This window comes from Terrapene carolina, unplaced genomic scaffold (genome assembly GCF_002925995.2).
Source record: "Terrapene carolina triunguis isolate 2854851 unplaced genomic scaffold, T_m_triunguis-2.0 Scaffold42, whole genome shotgun sequence".
In the NCBI taxonomy this organism is placed as follows: Eukaryota; Metazoa; Chordata; order Testudines; family Emydidae; genus Terrapene; species Terrapene triunguis.
Genome location: NW_020664393.1, coordinates 55857713 through 55878646, shown reverse-complemented (window position 1 = coordinate 55878646; position 20934 = coordinate 55857713). Strand labels below are relative to the sequence as shown.

General features: G+C 39.1%; 1 protein-coding gene across 2 annotated transcripts in view; it reads right to left on the bottom strand.

Annotated features, from left to right (window-relative positions):
* The window catches only part of ASAP2 (ArfGAP with SH3 domain, ankyrin repeat and PH domain 2), a 173997-nt gene that overhangs the window by 35708 nt on the left and 117355 nt on the right, over positions 1–20934 (bottom strand). For both annotated transcript variants that reach the window (XM_026655319.2, XM_026655323.2), the window contains exons 13-21: positions 17843–17891; positions 17565–17731; positions 15383–15516; positions 14623–14717; positions 10304–10493; positions 7024–7109; positions 6706–6821; positions 5267–5334; positions 4606–4719 (exon numbers count right to left, since the gene is read on the bottom strand). In XM_026655319.2, the coding sequence (XP_026511104.1) occupies positions 4606–4719; positions 5267–5334; positions 6706–6821; positions 7024–7109; positions 10304–10493; positions 14623–14717; positions 15383–15516; positions 17565–17731; positions 17843–17891 (1019 nt within the window). The remainder of the gene's footprint in view (positions 1–4605; positions 4720–5266; positions 5335–6705; positions 6822–7023; positions 7110–10303; positions 10494–14622; positions 14718–15382; positions 15517–17564; positions 17732–17842; positions 17892–20934) is intronic.

Genomic DNA, 20934 nt, shown 5'->3' with positions numbered 1-20934 from the left:
GCCCTTCATCTGATAGCTATCTGACATTTATAAACAGAACTCTAATGTGACCAAACGCAACAACAGTCAACAGTGAATTCAATGTAACTCACAAATGATAACCACAGACTAATAGTCCTTAATCTTCTTTCAGAAGTCCCTGTAGAATAAGCCTAGTGAAGTTCCAGTTTTATTGCTTTAGCCTTACTGCTGAGTAGCAAATTATTTCTTTAAAGAGATGAAGCTGAGAAGCTGACCAAAACCAAGTACAGATGTCAAAGAACTGAAAAAGGTGCTGGGCACTAAGGACTAGTGGCACCTGAGCACAGTAGGAAAACAGAACAAAACAAAAACAAGGTACAGAGCATAACCAAAATGCATGGATACAACAGACAAGAAGATCTAAAGTGTTTAACAACATAATGGAGCTGGCTGGAAGAAAGGTTTATAGCAGAAAAAGGATATTCTACACAGCAATATGGCTATTATACCTATTGCTACATAATAAGGACAAAACCTTATCAGGATCCAATGAAGAGTTGCAGCAAATGGCCTATGAACCCCGATCTTTTGCAAAGGACTCCATCACTGAAGACAGTCAAGGAGAAACTGAAGGGAAGGAAGTAGCATTTATACTTTGCAGGAGCTGGCACACAACAGTCAGTAGGGGGGGCTCATGATTTATGCTATTAATGTTGCTGTCAAAGGTCAAAAAAAAATCACAAGCACTAGAGAAGTTTCATCTCTCCTGCACTAAGGAGATAAGAGCCAAGAATAAGAATTCTGCACAGACAGTATTCCCAACAGAAGTGATATTCCAGTGAAGGAGACATTTATTTCAGAACGACAGGGCAAGGACCATTCAGCTAATCCAACAATTTGATTGCTGAGACGTTCCTTAAAGGTGACCAGCAAAGAAAAATAATGGGCTTATACCCTTTCCCCTTTCTTTATGATGTATAAGTGGGTGTGAAAAGTTTTGGTTTAGGGTTGTTTTTTAATTTATTTTTAATTTTGGAAATATAGGTCCTATTTAAGCTGGAAGACTATATAATGACTGGAAAATTAATGAAATGGTGATATTGGAAGAGCTAAACTAATGAAAGTTTAGCTACCAAGAGGAGACAGGATTTCTAGTCAGAAACTTCTAAGGTAAAACATGGGGGGGGGGGGGGAGAAGGGGGAAAGGGAGGGAAGACTTTAAAAAGATACCTAACTTAACAAAAGCCTTTCAGGTCTTCTTTATACATCATAAAGAAGCAAAGGAGGGCATAAACCCATTTTTAAAAAAATCCTTTGCAGATCACCTTTAATGCTTCTCAAAAATTTTTTTAAATCAAATGAGGGTGGGCCACAGTCTTCAATGCTGTGGGCTGGATGCTAATTTTGGGGCAACTGCAGTTTCTAGAATCAGATCATCTATTTAGGTTTCAGATTTAGCCATTAAGACATTAATGGTGTTAAGTAGTAAAATTAAATACACATCAGCGAATAGCTCACTCTTAGTGAAAACGCTGAGGAAAACATTTTTCTTGCACTAATATCTCAATATCAACATCAATATTCATTGCTGCAAGTCAGAGACAGCAGCAGAGAATGTCGCTCTCCGGCTTATTGCAAAGTTTTGACTTGACGTTTCATTGCTGAGAATGGGCTTTTGCAAATGTATGTGCTTCCAAACACTGAACACAACTTCAACACAAAGTCTAATTTTAACAGTTTTCCCACAAAGTGCCTCGTGGTTATGATGCAGTGGAGAATAAGACATTCAACTCCATTTTGTCTCAGCAAACCTACTAATCCATCTTTACTGCTGGTCATTGCTTTGGCACCATCTGTGACTATGCACGAGCACACTTGGGAACTGCCATATTTTCTCACAGCAGAAGCAAGTACCTTGTAAATCTCCACCCCCTTTGTACTACACTTGAGTCAAACTAATTCCAGTATCTTCTCAGGCACAGAGAAATCCTCATCAATAGTTCAGATGAAAATTAATAGTGGGCTGAGGTCACTGGTATCAATGCTCTCATCTAGAGCTATGTAAGTACATTTTTCAGCAGCTGTCTTGAGTTTTGAGGACATATTATCATTCATGTCACTTACCCTCCTTGCTACAGTTTGGTGAGACAATGACACTCAAAATCCTTTTCCATTTTTCCATCCTCAAATGCATGAGCCATCTGGATTGCACACCTTTTTTTTTTTAAACCACATCACCATCCCTAAAAAGCTTTTTACATCTCACTAGCTCGAGACAGACCTCATAAGATGTAGTCAGACTTGCAGGTCGTGCAGTTGAAGATTTCATCAGTATGTGTCTCTGCTTTGAAGTTGTTGTTTTTCCAAGTCCTTAACATGAGTGATACATGACTCTTCAGTGTACCTCTCATATTTGGTCTTGTGTAGCATGCTGTGATGTTGGGTGATATACTCCTTCCACACAACTATCACTACCAACTACACAAGGCACTGTGGTTGTCCATTACTTTCAATGAACAAGTCATCTTGTTTGAATCCACTTAGTGTCAAATGCTCTATTCTCCACATCGACTTTTCTTTTCCTAATGCAGCAATTGCATTTACTTGTTCCCTTGCACTTGGATTACTGTTGCACCACTTTTTAATGTGCTATGTTTAAAATTCATGGACCACACACCACAACAAACACAATAGGCAGATATGCTTTGGTTGTTGACCAAAGAGAAACGGTCCTTTGTCTTTGCTACATCCCAGAAAAATCACATCAAGGCAGGGTGCCACAGAGATCTTTCAAATAGTTCGCACACCCCTCCCTGACTCAAGATGTGTGTGCTGGTGTTCTATGGCCGTGGGCACCTGAATCTAGCCATAGCTCAGAGAGGAGCAAAAACTCCTCATAGCCTGTGAGCCTTGTACCAGCCCTTGGCAGAGAAGGCCCTGTCTGTCCTTTCAAGGTTACACACACACACGCCCCCTCCTATTCTCTCTCCCATTTCACCTCGCACATGACCTCTCAGACTGGACAAACTTGTGCTCAATGAGAGAGCTGGGAATTACTCAGGACAGATAAGGATTAGTCTGGTTATGTAGTTCATTCAGCTGTTTCATTTGTGTCCATTGGGAAGGAAGAAACTCAAGAATATGGCAGCTGCATTAGAGAGAGAAACCAAGCAGTCCACCACTGAGTACTGTCAGATACACAGGACACGGGGCTTTAAGTATGGGGACTGGAGGGAGAACAGAGTGCAGGGCTGGTTAGGGTTGTTCCTGATAATAAAGACTACTCCACCCCACACTGATTGCAAGAGATGGCACTGATCTTCAATCGGCATATTCCCTCTCTTGCAGTGACACGCTTGCACGTGCCCGAGACCCACTCTACAAAATGGCATCCTCCATGCATCATGACCTCACACTTCTATGGCATACAAGGTCGTGTTGCATGGAGGACACCATTTTGTAGAGCAGGTCTCAGGCACATGCAGCATTTCACTGCAATGCTCTAGATCTGCCACACATTCTAGGCAGCTGCTGCTGGACACATTTGGGGGCTAGACTGAATAATCCCACAAGGCTGAATCCAGCTCACGGGTTGCCACCTGGACCACTCATATAAGTGACTACAGCACTTTAGAAAATGTTACTCTAAGTGGCTTGGGAGCCTAAGTCTCATTGTCTAATGTGACAGATACTTTAGGAGCTTCAGTTCCAACAACTCCTAAGGGTCAGATATGAAAAGGCATTTAGGCATCTAAAGATGCAGATCAGAACCTAGAGGAATTTTCAAAAGCACATGGGTGCTTAACTCCCATTGAAATCAATGGATGCTAGGCACCTACATGCTTCTGAAATCAATGGGTGTTTGGACCCTAGTCACTTTTGAAAAATCTCATCAGGCAACAATCTGCATTTTTAGGCATCTAAATACCCTTAACATTTTGGCCCTAAGTTCCATTTTGAAATGAGACAGTCACTCAGATACTTCTGAAAATTTTTACCCTAAAACCATCAATACCACCAGCTCAGAATATGGAAAGGAAAATATGCATTTTATGGAGACGATTCAGAGCTAAGGCCCCAATCCTGCAAAAACCAATGGACAGGCTTAACTTAATGCACAGGATTAATTGCACTGAAGTGAAGCCCATGCATAACTCTTTGCAAAACCAGAGCCACTGACCTCAGACATTTTATACGTATGTGAAGATTCTATAATGAATCACTATCTTTTGATGGCACCTTTCCTATCTTTGATGTTAGCTTCTGCTATGCGTCCCATAAATACAAAAACTCTTGATTTATTGAAACAAACTGTATTGTGTTCTGCACTAGCTGACTATCAATAAAATGCCAGCTTTGGAAAGAGGAAGAGTCACCACATGCCTCAATTTCCCTCCTTTAAATCACAAAGGCACCATCTGATCATGACAAACTAAATTGTTTTGTAATTAAAACCAACAGGAAAAGGCAGACAAACTATAATTCAAGAAATTATCTAGAAACAAAACCACAGATTTTCATTATGAAATTTCATTTGCATTATTCTGCACCCTTACCTATAGAAACAATGTAACATTTTATCTAAAGCATACAAATATTTTTAAAAGACACGTTTGTAAAATTAAATGTACGTCAGGCACAAACCTGCAACTTTTCATCCACATCATCATCACTTTCATCCAGATCTTCATGGAGTAACCGCCATTCATATTCTACATGAACATGAGAATTAAATCTTCCAGATAATGCTTGAATAAGCTAAGGAAACACAGTAGTCTGTTAGTGACAATGCCATATGCAGTAGTTATGAACAGTTAAAATATAACTTCCTTGAACAGATGTAAAAATCAGTATATTTTTTTCTTTTAAAGTACAAAGATTATGTCTTTTAAAACAGAGTTTAGTGCTTCTGAAAGTTATTGGACAGGCAAACTTGAAGAGTGAAATCTGGTTATCCACAGAGCAAATAAACCAGATGCAGCTTGGCCTTGCACTACCCAACAATGCTCCTTAATCATGTTATGGAGTGAGAGGGTAACTCAGGCCTTATTTGCTTCAATTATTGGCTTCTCTGTTGAGACTGCCAAACAAAGAAATTAACTATTATGGCAGTTTTTGATATGTGGACACCCATCAAAGAGGTACTGGACTGATTTCATCAATTCATTTCTTATAGGACACTGAACAGATGCCGATGGTATTTGTGTGCTGCAAATTCTCACTGAATACCCACTATGAACTACTAAATGTTCAGAAATAATTAGATTTATAAAAACAAAATCATATTGGAAGATGCAAAACTTACCAACTCTTCACAGTGTGTATGTTTTAAACGTTTAGCTATATCAAGTGGCGTCTCTCCAGCTTCATTGGCTACAATTCAGTGAGAAGAGAAAGTCACACTGCTATGTGTAATAGGTGACGTGAGCACATTATTAAACATGAGGTAAACCTAAACTTATGTAATCACAGAATTATAGAAATGTAGGGCTGGAAGGGACCTCGAGGCAGGACCAAGTATACCTAGAATATCTCTGGCAGATGTTTGTCTAACCTAGTCTTAAAAACCTCCAATGATGGGGACTCCACAACCTCCCTGGAAGCCTATTCCAGTACTGTATTTAACCATCTTTATAATAAGAAAGATTTTCCTAGTATCTAACCTAAATCTTCCTTGATGCACATTAAGACCATTACGGCTTGTCCTACCTTCAATGAAATGGACAGCAATTGATCTCTGTTATCTTTATAATTGCACTTAACATATTTGAAGAGTATCAGGTCTCCCCCTCAGTCTTCTTTCCTCAAAGCTAACCATTTCCCAGTGTTTTTAACCTTTCTTCATAGGTCAGATTTTCTAAACCTTTTATTGCTCTCCTCTGAACTCGCTCCAGTTTGTCCACATCTTTCTTAAAGTGTGGCACCCAGAACTGGACACAGTACTCCATCTGAGGCCTCACCAGTACCAAGCAGAGTAGGAAAATAAGTTCCTATATCTTACGTATGATGCTCCTGTTAATTGATCCCAGAAGGATATTAGATTTTTTCACAAGAAATGAACCGAACTAAATTGAATAAATGAGCCAAACTAAGTTATTCTAAAACTGATCTTCTTCCCTCATGTTAAGTTCCCCACAGCAGCATCTAGCTGGCTGCTGCTCATTGTGATAACTTAATATAAGAAGCACACTAAGTTATTACTGCTCCCAGAAAACCCCACTATGTAGCCTGCTTACAGGCCAGTTAAACAGAGGGATTTTTAGCTTTATGGTGTGGTTTCAAAAATTGTTTAAAAACACTAGTTTACGCCCCTTTATTTCAGGGAGGATACATTTTTTTTAAATTAAAAATTGGATTTTTAAATTCTGGTATTTAAATTATAATAAATTTAATGTAAACTTGTTTCAAATGAAATCTGCATTTAATACAAAATATGTTAAGGCCTAAATTTATTATAATTTAGTTATAAATGTGAAACATGGTTTGATACAAGAAGCTTATGTATACAAAACACTTAAGTTTGTTTTAATACAAATACATTTTATATGCTTTTTTGTGTGTTTAATTAAATTCCAGTTACCATCCTAATGCAGTTTGACACAAATCATGAGCAAAAAGTTAATCATCTAGTAAATAAGCGTTTTTCTAACATACTAAAAAAGTACAGTTAATAAGCTACACTTTTCTCAGAGACCATTTGCAAGAGTAGCAAATATTGAAACGGAGTACACATTATCCTTTTACCTATTTCAATAGAAGCCTTCCCTCTCAGCAGCAGTTTGAGGCACTCAACATTGTCAGTCAAACAGCAGTAATGCAAAGCCGTGCTACCCTTATATGTTTGCTTGTCAAGGTTGCCACTGTTGGGGGAAAAAGTTGGTTCAAATTAATTTCCTAGCCACATGCTAATAAAGTTCTCTTCCCACAAACACTTGGGCAACTAGATTTTCAAAAGACAGAATTAAAGTTTATGAATCAAATTCGCCCCCACTGTAACTCTACGTGAAATACTATTTCATATAGCTCAAACAGTTGCATTTTAATAATTAATTATACACTTACCTATTCTGCACTAAAAAGTCAACTATGTGAAGTGAAGTTCGATCAACTGATCTAACTGCAAGGTGAAGTGCTGTTTCGTCTTGTTCCTAAATTAAAAAAAAAAAAAAAAAAAGTGTTTCTTTTGACTATCAGCTAACAAGAATCTTTAGGGAAAACGTCTCACATTTTACATTGCACAAATTTTACACTGTAACAGTGCAACTCCTGAATATTGATTTCCGCCTGCCTCATAAAAAAAAAATAAAAAAATAAATCACATTTTCCTTACAAATCTGAATGTAATACTCTTCTCCAGACCATTAGAGTTTAGAATATGCCAGAAAATATTGGGCTCGATTCTCCTTCCACACCAGTTTTACACTGATGTACCTTCTTAAGCATCAACAGAATTACTCTTGGTTTATGCTGGGATCAGTGAGTTGGAAATCTGGACCACTGTCTCCAATTCCTGGTCTTGCTTAAGAGTGCTCTTTTCTCCAGCAAACTTTACAAGCACTTCACAGTACAGAGAATCTTTTTTCTTACATGTCTGGCTGATGCATATTGCTCACATGCTCAGTGTTCAACTGCCTGCCAAATTTGGGGCCAGGAAGGAATTTTCCCAAAGGTCACATTGGCAAGGACCTTGGTAGGTTTTTTTTCCTTCCTAAGCAGCCTGGATCACTTGCTAGGATCATCTGGGCACAACCCACCAAATCAATTCTCTGCCATTGCAAGAACCTTGGGCATTAGTGGCATCTTGGTCTCTCCTGTTCTCTGGCCGTGGCACATAACAGTTTAGTCTCCTGAAGACTGAAATGCTTTAGTCCAACTAAACTTACTGAGCTTAATAAAAAGAGTTATCGGAGTGAAATTTAATGCCCTGTAATATACAGAGGGTCAGACTAGATGATCTAATGGTACATTCTGACATTCAAATTAAATCTATTAAAAGAATCTAAAATCAAATGAAAATGGCAAAAGGCAGCATTTACCACTTCTGGCCTTCATACCACTGTGTATGCATTTCTTTTAACTCTATAACCAGGCTTAGTTACACTACACCAAGCTGCCAACTCCATAAAACCTATGTAACCCCTTTGGGGTGTAGAGAGCATGGCCATTTAAATCTTTTTCCTAAGGGGGAGGGGGAGAGTAAGAAAAAAGGAGGGAAACTCCAGGGGGCAGCGCTGGAGCTCCAGGGAGAGGGAGAGGCAGCCTGCAGGCCCTGGAAAAGTGAAGCAGCAGAGAACCTGCCTGAAGCCTGGGAAGGACAGGGCCGATCGGGGACAGCCCAGGACAGGAGCCAGGAGGAGCACTGTGCCAGGGAGGAATTGCCCGAGAAGGACAGGCCGGAGCTGGACCCAGTATCACTGCTTCCCAGAGCTGCATGGGGCCATGAGTACTGGGGCTTGTGACTCTGCATTGGGAACAAGGAGGGAGGCTGTAGCTAGTTAAATGGGAAGGTGGTCGCTCTGGGTGGCTTTGCAGAGAGCGGCAGAAGAGGGCACCAGAAGGGTTTGTTGGGGGAAAGTTCACTGGCGCCAAAGACGACCAGGAGCACCCAAGACTCACCACTGGACTGGAACTTTGCTCAGGACTCCTGAACTCTGTGTGCAGACATATTGTTCAGTGTCTGCCCTTTCAGGGTACGTCTATACTTACCTCCGGGTTCGGCGGTAAGCAATCGATCTTCTGGGATTGATTTATCGCGTCTTGTCTAGACGCGATAAATCGATCCCGGAAGTGCTCGCCGTCGACGCCAGTACTCCTGCTCCGCGAGAGGAGTACGCGGAGTCAACGGGGGAGCCTGCCTGCCGCGTGTGGACCCGCGGTAAGTACTTTGTAGTTCGAACTAAGGTACTTCGACTTCAGCTACGTTATTCACGTAGCTGAAGTTGCGTATCTTAGTTCGAACTGCGGGGTTAGTGTGGACCAGCCCTCAGACTGTGCTACCACTGGGCCTGTGAGGCCTTGGCTTGGATACAGCCCTGTCTTACTGCTCCCCCTATATTTCCCCTTGTTGTTTTTCTCCTCTCATCCCTCTGTAAATAAATATTTCCCTTTCTTATAGCCATTGTACTTTTCCTGTGGGTGTGTGTGTTCACTCTGGGGGGTTTGGAACAGGTGCCCCTGGGGTGGAAGGGATTTCTCCTGCTGCATTCCTGCGCACGCTTTCTCTTGGCCAGAGCTGCCTGCAGAGCAGACTCCATCTTGGCCACGAGGGCGCTAAAGTTACACCTAAGAGAGTTAATGTATATACAGAAATGCAGACCTGCCTTGGGAAAATCCAGCTGTAGTTTTAAAAGCTATGGCCCCAGTTCATCCACCACCTCTTCAGCAAGGCACTTAAAAGTCTCATTGAAGATACTGGGACTTAAGCATGTGCATAAATGCTTTGCTGAATTGAGTGCTAAAGGGTGAATTAATTCTAGATATGGGCTTTTACAAAGGGGGATGCTTGCAGCGTTCAATATCCAGAAAGGCTGTCCAGCTGACTGTTCAGATTTAAAACTAAACTAAACTAAAACAAAACTAAAAACACAAACAAACTAAAGTTCCTACAGCTGCATAAAACACTTGGAGAATTCTTTATAGTAACAATAAAGGAATCTATTTTTGAGCCTGAAATCTAGTTATCCCTTTCTTCTTATCAAACTGGAAAGCTCTGATTTATATATAAACATATAAAACAGAATTACAAATGTGTTTTGAGAAAGCTTGAAGTTATCAAGCCCCAAAAGTAAGGTTTTTTTTTTTTTTTTTATGTTCCAATTCTTCAATGTGGCTTTTCAGTCAATTAATGTTGCTTTCAGTAGCAACAGGCTACTTTCTGAACAGTCCAATTATCAGATCTCTTCCTAAGAACAACAAATGTGGAAGACTAAACAAACCCAGAAAAATTGATTTTCAATTCTAATAATGAATGCAACTCTACTAGTACGTCAATCAGATGAATCCAAATGTTAAAATTTTGAATATTCTTACACATGCTATGTTGAAAGATATTCTTGTGTAGAAACTCTTTCTCCCCCCCCACCTCCCAAAAGACAAATAAAACTGGTTTAAACAAAACAGATTTGAGTTGTTTTTAAATAGTGCATTTTAAATCAAGAAAATAAATTAGAGTGATTTTAATTTTGGGGTTAAATTCTTTTACTCTATTCTTTTGCTATTACAAAACATCTTACAATAACAAGGACTTGTGTGAGTTACTCAAATTATTAGTTGTCACTTTCGTTAATAAAAACATGCTGCATCTCTTATTAAAATGCTGGATAGGAAAATTTGCCACTCTTACATGTCCATTGGCTAGTGGAATTTTTTCAGTCAGATCCACACCATCAGCATATACTTGAACCAATCCAAAAATGTCTCTTGCTTTGACGGCTTCACAGAGGCTATGCAGTTTAGCTGCATTGTCAACATGTTTCTTCCTTGCATATTTTCTCTCAATATACTTGGCAGTAATATAATCTTTTCTTGCATTCCTGAAATTGAATATAATTTACTTTTAAAACTTTTAACAGTATCTCTACAGACACACATACATAAACAGGCAAAAATATTTTAAATAATCTCTAATCTGGGGAAGGGTTGTTTCACATTCATTGTGATACTTCCCTACTCTCACAATTATATGTATGACATGCAGTTTGTTTTATTCGTCAGTGTAAAATACAACTACAGTAGAACCTCAAAGGTATGAACACCAGACTGACCGGTCAACCGGACACCATGTGAAACCGAAAGTAACCAGTCAGGTAGCAGCAAACCCTCTCCCCCCACAGACACAAGCAAATATTGTACTGTGCCTGTATTGCATTTTAAAGGTAGGCACATCTGGGCTGCCTGTCCCCACCCCACCCCCACGCACATGGCAGCCCCTTACAGCTAGCTAGGGGGTGAAGACACTGGGGCTGCCAGCCCAAGGCAGCCGGAGCCAGCAGAGCAGGAAACCGGGAGAGGGATGTGTTTTTACCCCCGGGAGGGGGACACACTATTTTCATTCACACACACACACACACACACACACACACACACACACCCCGCCTGGAGGGGGACAAGCTTGCAAACTCATGCCATCACTGAGTAGGACACTCAGCTGCTGCTGGAGCCTGAACTGAGCTTTGTTCAGAGTTATGAAAATTTTAGAGTTACCGACAACCTCCATTCCCGAGGTGTCCGTAACTCGGAGGTTCTACTGTATTAAAAAGTTATGATGAACTGAACATCCAATATCCTCAGTGATATAGAAAAACACTGAGACACTTGGCAACAATTTTGTCTCTTCTAAAACCCTGATGTGAAATTGCGCTCATAATTATACCAGATTTATGCTTGAGAGTCACCTCAAAGCTTCATATTTTGGTTTGCTGACACTAACCCTACGTAACATGCACTGAGCTAGCTTGTTGTTTATACTAGTTGCTTGTGCAGGGGTACAAGAAACCTTCCTTACACCCCTGCACATACTACCCAGACCTTGGATCCAGATTCATAACAGTAAGCAGGTTCTGTATGCCCACTACTTCCCATAACCAGAACATATAGGCAGGGAATGGGTGGAGCCTTGGAGCTGTTGGTATGCATGCTGACCATAGTTTTGTTCTGTGTTTGTACGGAGCTTAGCACAACAGAGTCGGGTCATACTTAGGGCTCCTAGGTGTTACAATAATACAAATAATCATAATAACTAATAGAACACATGAGTTAGAGCATGTTGTTGCTGCTATATGCCCAAATTACTACCCCCTCTCCCCACCAGAGAAAGGTAGGAGAAGGGAGTGAATTGTATCTGTGACACAGGGCCAGAAGTGTTAAACAGCTAGCTGGCTAACTGACCCAGATTCAACCTTTAGAGACATATTAAAGGATATGTAAATGGTAATTAGAGCCATTTCATGTTAGAGAGACTAAAGCATTGAAGTGCAAACCTGTATTGTTAGAGAATTAGAGGTAATACTAATTGTATGTGTTTTCATATATATACTGTTAGATGTTAACCATGTAAACAGATGGTTCCTTTCTATTAAGTCAGAGATCAAAAGGGAATATTAACACGTAGATGAAACTTGGGTGTAATAATGTCATTGTCTATATTTCTCTCTGAAGTTTGTAGTAACCTGTCCATAAATTGCTTAATGGATAATTACCTTATGCTGATGAATGCAACTAGTTACCTGTGTATACATAGGAAATAGGTAATTCTACTTCAAAGACACTATTCTTGCTGTCAAGAGACTATCATAGCTTGCCAGAAAACTATAAAAAACTCTTGGGACCTGATCCTTTCATCTCAGATCTGCTTAAGCTTTATCAGGGGAAGTTTGAGCCGAAAGACTGAGGTCTCCAGTTCCATTCTGAATCAAACTAATAGTCCATAGGTTCAGTCCAATGTCCACTAATTCTGAAAGAACTCTTTGCAATTCTAAAGCTCACCATCTCTACTATGAAAATGACCTAAGAACTGCATTCATGTCTGTATGTAAAATGATCTTTTAACCAATACACTCTCTCTCATTTTTTAATAAATTTTAGTTTAGTTGATAAGAATTGGGTAAGATCTGAAATATTCATTAACCTGGAGGGTAATGTGTCTGATCCTTTGGGACTGATAGAACTATTTGTATAATGAACAAGATTTCAGTAACCCTCATCATATTTGACTTGGCTGTCTGGGAGGAAGCCCCAGGCTGGGTTGCTTTAAGGGAACTGTGTTTTTGGCTTCCGGGTAACCAGTAAGGGATTGTGGAAGCGGTTTTGTTGCTGGCTTGGTGAATCTAAGTATTAGAAATAACAAACAGTTTTGGTGATTGTCTGCCCCATTCTTTGCACTTTGGCCTAACTGAGCAATCTCAGTGTGACCCACCTGGGACCCTGGGCACATTGAGTGAATTGTATCTCTCAGAGGTATAATTCCTTACCTGTTGTGGTCTTGAGGTGGTGCAGATATATACTACCTATACACAGAGAGCTTGTGGCAAAGCCACAATTTAGGCCGTAGATAGTATACTAATGGGTGTATCAAAAATTGATAGATTAGACAATTCAGAGTAGATATACAGGATGGAGTCACTGAAAATGAAGGTAATTATTCTTTCAACATTTGGAAACTGTCTACTCTTTCTTTTTCTTCTACTTTAAGTTAGTCTATGAATATATTGTATAATTTAATATCTAAATGAAGAGGTCAGTATTACAACATTACCAGCTCCTAAGAAGACATCTAAAGAACAGGGAATGTGATATTCAAATACTTAGTCAAATACAATTGAAAACTGCACCAAATTTAAACACTTCTATGCTTCTACTCTATTGTTCTACATTATTAAGTTTGAAGTTAATTTTTTTTTAAATCTGCTGTTACGAATTATTTAATATATGATCTGTTACAGATTACTGAAAGAGCAATGGCAATCAGAGCAAGTATGCTTTGTTCAAAGCTTGTTCTCCTGGTTTTAATTTTTTTGTTATCTATCAGGCTGTCAAAGGAGCAGGAAGCTTCTATGCTTCAAAAATCTTCTCTTGTCCTTCTTAGACTTTCATTTTGTTTAACCCTTCCCCTTTCTTTCACAGTGCTTAGCCTCTCAGATTTATTTGAGAGTTACTCACAATGTTATTTTTAGTACAACTGTTGAATGCACATTCTTAACTGTTGGTGGGTAACAATTTCAATTAGAATTCAGATGTAAAGTCAGATTCATATGAAGTGTTTTGTTAGAAGTTGCTTTTAATTCAACAAATCATTTTATTTGGGCCACCCGCCTAAAAAGATTATCTGGTATTTTTGCACACTGTTATTTTGTACATATCCCAGGAGATTTAGTTGGGCAGATGAGCTGTATTACACAGATTCATTTCCTATCCTTTAAACAGATGACAGGGCACATGCTTTTCATAGATATGAATCATTAATATGAAAAATACAGTTTTGTTTTTGGATTTGTTTTCTGTTAAATTGTACCTTCCTTACAGCACCAAACTAAAAAAAATGGTGGGCAACAGAGAAGAGCCAGATGGCTAGCGCTCCCTGATATCATACTGCTGAGCCAGGGCAGCTTCTGACTCTCAGGGAGCTCACTTCACCCTGGGACAATTTTTTTTTCTATCTCAGTTCATGCAGTAAGGAAAGAGAGGGGGTGAAGCTGGGGCTTTCAGACCCTGATTCCGTGAGGTACTGAGCCCTTCAGTTAAAGTCATTAGGTACTGAAGGTGCTCAGTGACTCTCAGCAGGCTGTTCTTCATTTTAGTGTCTTTGTATTTAACAGCGTAGGAGATAACATGGGCTTCAATCCTTGGTCTCCTACTATAGCCGTGCCCTGGGGACTTCAACATCCCCATCAGTCAGTGTGAGTTTGTCCCATAACTCGTAAGTTATATTGGAGGGACTTAGTAACATATAACCTTCACTATTGGAGAATCAGAGGTAGGGGGAAATGAGGTGAACATATACTTTACTGATCATTAAGGCACCAGAAAAAGGTTTATATTTGTGGTGAAAATCGAACCAATAGTCACCCAACATGGAGTGCAAAAACACGCTAAGCAGCACAAAAGACATTCCTGATGCCAATTTAAATACTTTCTGTTTTCAACAAGTAATGGATCTATACTTACATATCGCTGCTTGGATTAGGTTTGATTGTCTCATCAGCTGGCAGACAAAATTCCATAATCTCATTAAAACCAGCATTCCCAATATTCTTGGCAAGCTGTTAAAAATAAATACCTACGTTTCAAACAGATATGTTCAGTAACTAGCCATAAGCACTGTGTAGTCAGAGAACAAGATAAATGGAAATCAGGATTTGGGGGTTTTAGTCCTAGTTCTGCGACTGGCTGTGTGACCTTGAACAAGTTATTTGGGTCTCAGTTTACCCATTTCTAAAACTGAGACAATACCTTCCTTTCCCTCAAGAGCTGTCTTCACGATTAAGTACCTGATCCAAAGCCCACTGAAGTTAACTTCAATGGATTTTCTTGAAGTTTGAAAAACACTTTGAAATTCTCTGCTGAAAGATGCAACGTAAAGTAAGAGGTAAACATTGGAGAAGTACTTGAATTCCTCACATGAAAGGCACTATTTAAGTGCCATATAGTTGTATTCTTTTTAAAAGGAACTTACTGTAAAGACAGCCCTGTTAAGCACCAAAAACAATCACTCTTTTATTAATACAAATTCTAATACCAAACAGTTTCTTCAGTAATACAATGTTTTCCAGTGAACTTTAATTTGAGAAAGGAACATTTCTTGCTTGTATTTTTCCAGAGGTAACTTGAAAGCCTGAAAGAATATAATTCAAATGACAAAAATATACAAGGAGTGGAACTCGCTCACTATTTTCCTCAGATTTTATAAATTAATAAAAACATTTACCAAAAGTTCAGATGTTCCCAGCACATCTAATGTGAGTGACTGCATCCTGGAGTAGTGAACACCAAGTTCTCTATGGATTCCTGAACATTCAATGCAAGTCAGAATTCCCAGATTTGTTGAAAGCCAGGTAGGATCTGAAGCAAAGGAAAAAAAAAAGCATAGAACTAAAGTTTGGTTAGGTAATGATTGCACTGTAAAGATTAATATTATGGAAATAAAGTCAAAATGTGAGCTTTAGATGTTAAATTCCTTAGGAAGGGGTCTATTTCCATCTCTATGGCCCCTTAATGGAATGGCTCTTATGTATACAGTTACTCATGTGCCTCAGTCTTTGAAGGATTGGGGGCTGTATTTGTACAGTAGCTAACATTATGGGACAAAACTCCAGATTAGGGCCTGAGGTTGCTACTGTAATATAAATAATAATAATACCTAGTTGCCCATTTTTGTTTTCTGAGTATATATTTTAGTCTAAGGGCAACAGCAGTAACATGAAAATACATACTTCACCATGACACAAAGGATCCTCAAGAAAACATTTCAGAGACATTAAGGAGTCTCTCTCTACCTACTACTCATCATCTCTCCACAACATTCTCCCTTTCCTCTATTCCCTACCCTTCAAATGAAAATCATCCATTTTTAAGATCTAAACAGTTCTGTAACTCTTTTTTAACAATGTTTGACCCCAGCTCCATTGAACTAGCCCTTTCAGAGGCAGTAGGACTGACTCTTCTCATACCAGTTTGTAGCGGGGCGGTCATCCCGCTCCAGTTAGAAAGGGGTTAAAGGCAGCCAAGGGAGGCTGGTTGGGTAAACAGCCCCAGGTGTGGCCACACCCAATTAGGGTCCAGCTGACCCTGATAGAAGGGCAGGATGAGGGAGTGAGAAACTCTTGCTCCAGCTGAGGAGCAGAGAGGACCAGGCTGCCTGGGAGAGTAAGCAGGGTATCTGAGGCAGAGCAGGGCTGGGAAAAGGCAGGCAGAGCTGGGGAGCTCTGGCCTGGTGAGTCCCCAGGCTGAGGCCTTGGTAAAGGCCAGGGGAGGTACTAGGGCTGCAGAGAGGCAGCTGGGACTAGAAAGGCAGCAGGTCCAAACCCCCTTGCCAATGATGAGTGGCCACTTCAGACTGCAGTTTGCCCCTGAGGGAAGGGGCTAGATAAGGACTGGCAGTGGGTCACTGAGGCGAGGTGGGCTTAGGGGATTGGGGTTTCCTGGGGAGGGGAGACCCAGAGTGTGAGGGCACTGCTGCGGGGCAGCACCCCAAGGTAAGGGGCACCAGGGTCTGGGAGGGACAGAGGGCCTGAAGTGCTAAATGGTGGAGATCAGGAGAAAGCAGGCACCAGTAGGAAGACACCAGCCAGAAGGAGGAGCTCCGAGGCTGGAACTGAGCTAATTCCCGGACGACCAGCAGGAGGTGCCGCGGCAGTGAGTGCCCGTCATGCTACACAATTATACACCAAACTAACTAATTAATTGAGTTACTACCGATTCAGAGCAGTGAAACGAAGAGAAAAACAAGATCTAGTGTTTTCAGCTAAAGTGACAGTCACTAAAGGAAGTAGTGCTTCTGAGCTATGTCATATAGAAGAAAGTGGGAAGAGCAGGAATTAAAAACTGTTTAAAAAGGATTACAACAGAATTTCACTGATCAACAATACCAACCAAGAGGGAAAATTACACACTGCAAAGCACAGTCAAGCAGGTGCACTGTTTTCAAATGAGCGTACAGTCTCAGAATCATCCTCTGGCCAGTTCTCAAAGTCAAGCAGAACAATTAAAAAATAAATACTAACAAAAATTATTAACAGAATGTTTGTAATATCCTAGTGTGACTTCCAGTTTTGCTGAATTTACAGTAAAATTTAAATTATATAATGGAGGGCTCAACGATAATATATGATATTGTAATTACTGCATCGAAAGTAACATAAGCCTGGCTAATTATCAGAATCTGTAGGAGGAAGGCAAAAAGCTTACTGATACTTTTTTTTAACTGACAATAGGATATAGCAAATCCATCTTAATGAACTTCTGCAATTACGCTGTTAGCATTTTCTGCTAGATGGGTAATTGAATTTAAGAGAAAAAGGAATAATATCAATCAACAGCTTAAACACTCTTAATAGAAATATAATTTTACCAATCAGAAATGCACTGAAAGAATACTTTAAATTAGTCACCTTGTGCTCCACAGTCACAACACACATCATTTCCTGTCATCCTCTGAACCTCAGATATAATTTCTTTTGTCAGCTCTTGGACAATATTATTTTCTCCTGTGTTATCATCACCTTTGAATGCATTATTTAAAGCTTCTTCTTTGCTGTTCTGTAGCACTGATGTCCATCTAAAAACAATAGCAATATTTTGCTGTTCAAAATGTTAGAGGCGTCTAAAGTTTAATGAAATGTAACAGTAGAATAGCAACACCAGAAACAAAAGTAGTGAAGTAACTCACATTTGACACTCTTGTTCATCTTCTGCTTGAAAGTGATAGGTTCTGTCATCTGCATAACAATATATATTGACCCATTATTGAATACTGAATATAGAGATATGGTCTCAGAAATTCTATAATTTGCTTATAATTAACTATTGACCTCTCTTTTCTCACCATTGGAAAGGCGGTAATTGGGTGAAAAAAAAAAAATCACATTTAGGTGACATTCACCGCTGTGTGGAGGTCTTAAGTGGTTCAACAGACCTTCTGGATAGGGGCGAATTTTACTGATATCATGTACATTACACATTTACATCTTTGTTTAGAAGCCATCCTCATTGCACCTTCATATTGCAGTTTTTAAAATAGCAGCTGTCTTCCTTTAGAAACTGACTTCATTATTTAGAAGTTGTGCCTTTACCATACAAGCCACAGGATAAAATAATAACTTTTTCAAAGATATATACAGTACGCGTCCTCAGTGAAGACAAGTCCATGGGGAACAAATAAAAAAACCAAAACAAATTTTTTTTTTTAAGTCATCTGAGCACATAAAAAGGATGTGAAAATTTTGTAAGTGAGTTCTCCTGCCTTGGTAACTCAAAAATGGCCTAATGGACTTTTATTAAAGTTTTCAGGCACACATACAAAAAAGTTCATCTCTGCACTAAGAGCAGATATTAGGAATTTCAACCAAATGGCAAATATTTGAAAAAATCGGATACGAAGGACTTCCCTCTGCTTTGGTAACTATAACATCGTTACCATAATTCTATAACAACAAATTTACAATTGACTAAGTCTTTAGAAAAGAAATAAAAGTTTTACAGAGTTGAGTAATATAGAATTAATGCAAACAAAAAAAAACAGCTAAAGAAGATGAATTATGTAAGTAAAGCAAGAAACAGAAAAAAAGGGTTTCATCTGTCATTTACATGAGTTGCAAAGTCATCAAGGCAGAGAGATAAGGAAAAAGCTGTTCCAGCTGAGAGAAACTGTAGAGAAGGCTCTCATGCCAAGTATGGTGAGATTGTGTGAAGGGACAGAAAGGAAGCCAGTACCTAGTGAGAAACAGGGTAGAAAGAGAGGTACTAGAGTTGAAAAGTAGGCTGGAGCAAGTCTGCAGAGGGTTTTAACAACAAAGAGGGCATTTTTTTTTAACTGAATCCTACTATAAAAAGAAACAGTGGAATGATTGGAGGAAATTGTGCGGTGATTACTCTTCTCTGTACCTGGGATAAGGTCCACAGCAATATTCTGCATATGCTGACAGCAGATGAAGAAGGACTTGGGAATCCACAGAGAAGGGAGGTGCAACAGATATGGTGAGAGGAGATGAAAGTATAAATGATGACATCAATAGTTGAGTAGAGGCAGTGGTAAAGAAGTGGTGATAGGCAGTTTTGCAAGCAAATTATATGGAGACAAAATCCAGGGTCAAGGATGTTGCCAAAATTATGGAGGGTGGATACCAAGTGAAGGAGGGAAAGAGAAGATGGAATTATGTTTGAGGTTATGTCTCTTCTCCAAGATAAGCACTTCGGCACGTTTGCTTTTTACTTTAAAAGACAAAATAAGGAAGATTGAATTTAAAATTCCAAATCTTTTGTTTTTCTTTTTAAAAAATTGAACGAAATAAAAAAACAACAAGCCGGTGCTATGTTCAATAAGTGCTGTTGAAACCCACTGCCAACCAGCAAATACAGCTTTGGAAAGAGAATGGAAAATAAAGAGACTCTAAGAGGCAGAGTAGAAGGAAAGAAAAGAGAAAGACATAGGAGCAAAGGTGTAGAAGGGTGCAGTGTTTATTGAAGAGTGAAGCAAATCATCATTATAATTCATAACTTGTACCCCAAAACAAATAACGATAAAGGTAAAATTTTCTGAAGTGCTTGCATGATTTAGGAAATTAAGCCTCATTGAAAGTCAATGGGATTTAGGTTCCTAAATGCTAAAGTCACTTTTGAAAATGGGACTAGGCCGCAAAATCACATAAGCATTTCTGGAAATTTTACCCCTTGATGCCACAATTTAGTTAAATATTAAGGTAAAAAAATGTGTGTCTTTTTTGATACAATTTTTAATGTTAGCAAACAAAGTCCCTTATCTTGCAATTAATTCTGTGTGAGCAGAACTCTGAGTCCCTGCAAAACCCCAGTGACTTGAAATCAATGGAGTTCTGCAGGGAAACAGGAATCTACTCAGATGACTAAACTGCAGAATCAGGGTCTACCCCATGTATGTAGCTAGGTCTAGACTGATTATCTGTAAAGTAGTTAAACATGACTCTTTTATTCAAAATCTTAAAAATAGGAGTAGAGGACACACACTGGTATAAAATAATCCAGATGTTTCCAAAAGCAAAAAATATAATTGCACGATTAGGGTTTTTAACAGGTAACAACTGGGTTTAAAAACAAAATAAAAACACCAGAAGTTATTACGGTGCACCTACTTGTGGAGGGGTTAACAGCTTTGGTTACTGGTAAACAGGATAGTTATTAAAAAAAAGAGAGACTCTGGCCTTGAATTATTCAAGTGTAACACTGTACAGATTACAATATATTTTTATTTTGAGGAAGGCAACAGAGATACAGGCCTACAAGATTTACTCTTAATATATCTGAAAAGTTACATCCATTCTAGGTATAAAAGTTGGAACTCTACAATGGATCATTCCATTATGTCAGCCACTCCATTTGGAACATTGTGCGTCTATTTTTGGTTTCCCCCTCCTTCTTCCCACTACCCACCCCCGTCCTGGAAAAAGGTTTTACTATGTTATGGTTCGTTCTTTGTTATGTTTATATAAAAACAGAAAATGAACATTTCAATGGGATAAAGCTGAATATGAAAGCCATATTTTTGCTGGTGTAAATAGATACAGGTTCACTGATTTCAATAGCATTTCCCCCACTTAAACATTCAGAAAATTTGGTCCACTATGTATATTTGAGACATTAATGATAGGTAACAAAGGAAAAAATTGTAAGTTTCACCCATTTTATAGTATACATGTACATATTCTTGTAATATGTACTGCATGCATTTATTAACTTAATAAAAACAATATAAAAATGTTCAGGATACTCAAACAAAAGAAAAAACTC